This window comes from Pteropus vampyrus, unplaced genomic scaffold (genome assembly GCF_000151845.1).
Source record: "Pteropus vampyrus isolate Shadow unplaced genomic scaffold, Pvam_2.0 Scaffold168, whole genome shotgun sequence".
In the NCBI taxonomy this organism is placed as follows: domain Eukaryota; kingdom Metazoa; phylum Chordata; class Mammalia; order Chiroptera; family Pteropodidae; genus Pteropus; species Pteropus vampyrus.
In genome coordinates, this window is record NW_011888949.1 from 464,726 (window position 1) to 469,871 (window position 5,146).

General features: G+C 54.4%; 1 protein-coding gene across 1 annotated transcript; it reads left to right on the forward strand.

The window, feature by feature from the left end:
• Positions 1-1,188: 1,188 nt before the first annotated feature.
• EN2 (engrailed homeobox 2) lies at positions 1,189-2,146 on the forward strand (the record flags this gene model as incomplete). Its single annotated transcript, XM_023536738.1, has 1 exon — positions 1,189-2,146. A coding segment is annotated over one exon (543 nt), but the record flags the coding sequence as incomplete, so codon positions are not given.
• Between the last annotated feature and the right edge of the window lie 3,000 nt (positions 2,147-5,146).

The window sequence follows — 5,146 nt, forward strand, 5'->3', positions numbered from 1 at the left end:
GCGTGTGCGCGTGGGGCCGCGGGCGCGAGTGTGGGTGCTTTAGAGTCTAAGGGGCCGGAGTTTGAGCCCCGCGGCCCTTGGAGCCCCCTCTCCGAAGCCCAGAGACCCTCTTCGGGAGTTCGCCTCCCCCAACAGAGCGCAAGGCTGGCTCGGTCGGTGAGAGGAAGTCCTCGGCGCCCTCAGGGTCTCGGGACTGTCCCGGCCCCCTCGCTCCGCGCGGTCCCGGAGCTCCTGTCGCTAGATGGGACGCCACAGCCGCGCAGGGTGGGTGGGTGGGGGCACAGGGCAGGCACCCGAGGTTCTGGCTGCCGGAAGTCTAGCCTTCTCCAGCCGCAGGGGCCTCCTTAGAAGTTGGGGCCCGGACCTCCCCAAAGTGGATCTCACGCTTCACAGATTAAGAGCCCCAGACGTAGTCCTGCTCCCCCTGCCCCCCACCAGCCGCCCTTTCGGCCTCATCCCTGAGCACGGAGGGCTGCGCTTCTTAACAAAAAGGGGAGGCTTGCCCACCTTCCCTCTGCTCCCCTCGCCCAGCCTTCTTCTGGTGGCGGGTCCTGGGAGCCTCACCACCCCTGTCCCATTCCAGCCTCAGGTACTGTGAGGCGTCCCAGTGGGAGGAGGCCCGGGTGGGGTGCAGAGTGTGGACCTTCTGGCCCTAGGTCAGCTGGGCCCCCTGCATTCTGGAGGAGGGGCAGGCAGCTTAGTCAGCTCACAAGCAGGGACCCATCCCCTCTCCTGTGCTGGGCGACTGAGGAGACTTGGGGTGAAAACTGCTCCCTCCCCACCCGGGAAAAGTTGTGTGTGTCCTGTGCTCTTGCCCAGAAAGAAAACGATGACCTTAGACCTACAGGAGGGGGAGGCAGGAGGGGGACCCCTCCTGTTCTCAGGACCCACTGCCCCGTGGCTCCAGCAGCCCTTGGCATTCTGTGGGTCGTCCCCTTTGGGGGTCCTGTGGCAGCCCCATAATAGCCCCGGGCACTCCTGCTGGCACTCTGGCTGCCCCCTCCCCCTACTTCCCCCTCACCTCTGGCCTAGCACCGCCCCCTCCCTGTCCCTATTCCTGGACATACCTCAGAAAGGACTGGAAAAAGCCCGGCCAGAAAGCCGTGGGGTTTTGCTTCCCTGCTGGAACTTTCCTTTTATCAGGAGACCTCTCGGAAGCCTGCCCTGTACCCCGCTGCCACCCCATGACCAGACTTGACCGGCCCACAGTCTCCTTCCCCAGGGGCGGGTCGTGGCGGTGGGTGCGGGCCCACGCCCAGCCCCAAGTCCAGCCCGTTCTCCTCCAGGCCGGCCTTGGCCTTGGGCAGCACGGCGGCCTGCCCAAGCTGGCCCTGCGGAGTCACCCACCTCCGAGTGGGCGGGCAGGCCTGCAGCCTCCTAACCGGTGTCCCCTCTGTCCACTGTGCCCACCCAGGCCCCAGGTCCCGCAAACCAAAGAAGAAGAACCCCAACAAGGAGGACAAGCGGCCACGCACGGCCTTCACCGCGGAGCAGCTGCAGAGGCTCAAGGCCGAGTTCCAGACCAACAGGTACCTGACCGAGCAGCGGCGCCAGAGCCTGGCCCAGGAGCTCAGCCTCAACGAGTCGCAGATCAAGATTTGGTTCCAGAACAAGCGTGCCAAGATCAAGAAAGCCACGGGCAACAAGAACACGCTGGCCGTGCACCTCATGGCGCAGGGCCTGTACAACCACTCCACCGCGGCCAAGGAGGGCAAGTCGGACAGCGAGTAGGCCGGGCGGGCGGCGCCACGCAATGCAATAATTTAAAGTCGCAAATAAAGGGCCAGTGTATAAAGATTATACCAGCATTCCTAGTGAAAAGATCGTGTATTAGCTACGGTTCTGCAATATTCTATGTATATATAATTTACAGGTGGTGTACAACCCAAAATATGACTATAAAATATTTTTTGATTTTTTTTTGTGTTTATGAGATTGTGTTAATTTTATGATTTTTTTTTTTTTTGTGACGGGGACCATTTTCATCTTTTTTAATCCCCTAAGCTCCATTATGGGACATCGGACACTTTTTTTTTTTAATTTCAAAATAAGAAAAAATTAAAACAACTTGCTGAAGTCCAAAGATTTTTATTGCTGCATTTCACACGACTGTGAACCGAATAAACAGCTCCTACTTGGTCTCTGAGTTCTGCCACTTTGTCTGTGTGGGCTTGGTGAGGTCAGCAGGAGGGGGTCACACCCCAGCCTCTGCCAGGGCAGCACCAGGGCCATGGCCCGCCAGGAGACGTTGGGGTTCTCGGAGAAGTGTGGGAGCGTGGCCGTGGGGAGTGCAGGCGCCCTGGGCCCTGCTCCGTCCCTCCCCTCCTCCTGCCTTCTCTCCCTGTCCCCCTTGCCCCTCGCCAGGCCCTGCGTGCTTCTGTGCTTCCATCTGCGTCTGTCACTGTCCCCTGTCCCGCCACCCAGTGCTCACGCCAACTCTCCGTCTCCGGGCACGGGGGCTCCCCGGCAGAGAATTCCGCGAGTGGTAGGGTGACCTCTCCCCTCCTCCTGGCCCCAGCCCAGGGGATCTGCAGCTCCACCGGCCTCCCAGAAATCCGCAGGGCCGAGCCCCAGAAATCCGCAGGGCCGAGCCCCAGAAATGGCGGGGTCCAACGGCTCCGGGTGAGCGGAGTTGGCATTTTCCTCCTTTCCTTTTTCTTTTTTCTCCTTTCTTTTTTTAAAGTGGCCGTTTCTGCTTTCGAGAGCATTCTCTCGCGGTGACTCGCGTGTGTCTACAGACGCACTACGCGTGGACACACACATGAGCCACAGTTCCAGGACATGTGACTCCCTGGAGTTTTAAAGACACTCAGAATCTCCCAGCATCTAGAGGAAGGAAGAAAACATGTAAATAATCCTTTCTTACCACTTTTTGTCTTTTGTTGTTTTTTTAATATACATTTTATTTTTTTGAAGGTGCGGTACAGTGTAAATTAAATATATTCAATATATTCCTGCCAAGTACATATATATAAACAAACACATTACCCTATATATAGTTCCACTCCGTCTTCCATTTAGTGTATGGAAAAGGACTCGAATCCAAATGTCTATCTGTGGCCGGGACAGCCCAGGGTGTGCCCATGGCGGAGACGGGAGTCATGGCTGTCCCCTGAGGACCGAGGGTGAACTTCTCTCTTTTTGCCTTAAACCTCTTTATTTCACTGCGATGATAGTTTCACTTTGTACACACTAGTGTAAACCTTTTTAAAAAGGAAACTATGAAACAAAAGTTGTAATTTAAAACTCTGTGAATAACCATCTGCTGCTTAGGAAACGCAATGAAATGCTATGCCTTTTTAGCAGGAAGAAAGTTTTTCGGGTTTTTTTATTTTATTTTATTTTTTTGTTTATAAAACATGTGCGTTTTACAGTTCCAGTATCCAATATTTATAATCTTATGAGCAATGAATGTTTCTATTTACAACTGTGGTTATCAAAATTGTGAACATCTCCCCTGCATTTTTGTGTGTTTCAATTCTTGAAAGTTACATTAAATAATAATTTAAAAAGACTACTTTATTGTAAAATACTGGATGTGCAAGGCACAATGACTAGTTTCTCTGAGCGTGTCTGTGAGACCGGGTGACTGCTGGCCGTGTCCTCCACCGTGCAGGTGCCAGTGGCCTTTGCCCCAGTCCCAGTGGGGGTGCACATGCCAGCTTTGGTAACCGGAGGAGTCATTTAAAAAATCGTGATCATAATGAAGACACTTTGAATATGACCTGTGTGAGCACAAAACAACTGGAGTTATTTAAGTACACATCTTTTGACCGGAAGGAAGTGTTTGAAAGTATGATGCTATTCCACCCAATGAATATTCAAATCCCGCAGAATGCAACAGGGCTCCGACCCCCTCAAGGCTCTTCCTGCTGCACAGTGGCCCTGGACCCCTGGGGCCAGGACCTCTTCCTGACTGACACAGGAGTCTCTTCACTTTTACGATTTGTCGTCTTTTTTTACCCCCAAAGTAAAGGATGTGGACAACATGCCAAGGCGGATGCGGGGAAAAGACCGGCTCTGCGGGAGGTGAGCGGACGCCTGGGTCCCAGAGTCCCCTCTGCGCGGAGAAGCGGGCGGGATCCACCTCCGCGGGGCCCTGAGCACCGACTGCTCTATTTCCAAACCTTATTGGCTTGAAAAAGTTTCTTCGCCCACTAGAAGACACTCAGACGACCCGGAGGATCATCTGTTGCTGAAGGAGAACTTTCAGGCGGCTCTGTCCACACCGGACTCTCCGCCTCCTGGCGACAGCGGGGGCTGCTCCCCGGATTTGCAAAGACATCTGGATGGAGGGAGCTGGGGTGTCAGCGACGAGGCTCCTCCAGTCAGGGAGCGCCCGGGGTCATCACCAACGGGGTGCCATTCCACGGACCATGCCCAGCATCTTCCCTGCTCCCGCTTCGGAGGCTCTTAGATTAAAAACAGAACAAAAGCCATTAACTCAACAATGATTACCCGGTTGGACTCTCTCACTTTTTAATAAAAGGACAATATAGCAACATTAAACAACCATTTTGTTTTTTAATCTGTTTGCAAATCCTAACATTAGTAAGGGACAAGGCACGTTTTTGTAGAGCAATGAGTTCCCCGTCCCCAGAGGCATGCAAGCAGACACTAGGCCTACAGTAGCATGGGGAGAATTTTTCTTTTTTACCTTTTGTCTCTGAGAAGAGATTGGACTAAATGAGCCTTCAGACCCTTCAAACACCGAGATTCTAATTTTGCTCCTATGTTTATTACGATTTTTAAAAAATCAACAGCATACAATCCAAGCTGATAACCCATGCAGAGCCCCCGCGGCGCCAGCCAGGCGCTCTGGCTAGGAGGAGCAGAGGCCAGAGCCAGGCCTACCGCGAAGGCCAGGCTCGGAAGTCCTGCGGCCAGCGCCGTACCACCTGGGCCACCGAGTGCCTCAGACCAGGACCGGGACTGCAGCACGAGAGTTGGCGGATCCTCCATCCCACCCCCGCGAGAATGTCGCTCCCGCAGGAGGCCAGTTTACTAAACGTTCACCAGAGGAAAGCTTTATGAGAAGTCCTTGCTCCTCCGAGCCGAAAGTCCACCTTCCCCTCTCCGACGCCAGGCCTCACTGAGTCCCGGACGCCGAGGCGGAGGTGTCCAGCAACCTCTTTAGCGAGGCAGA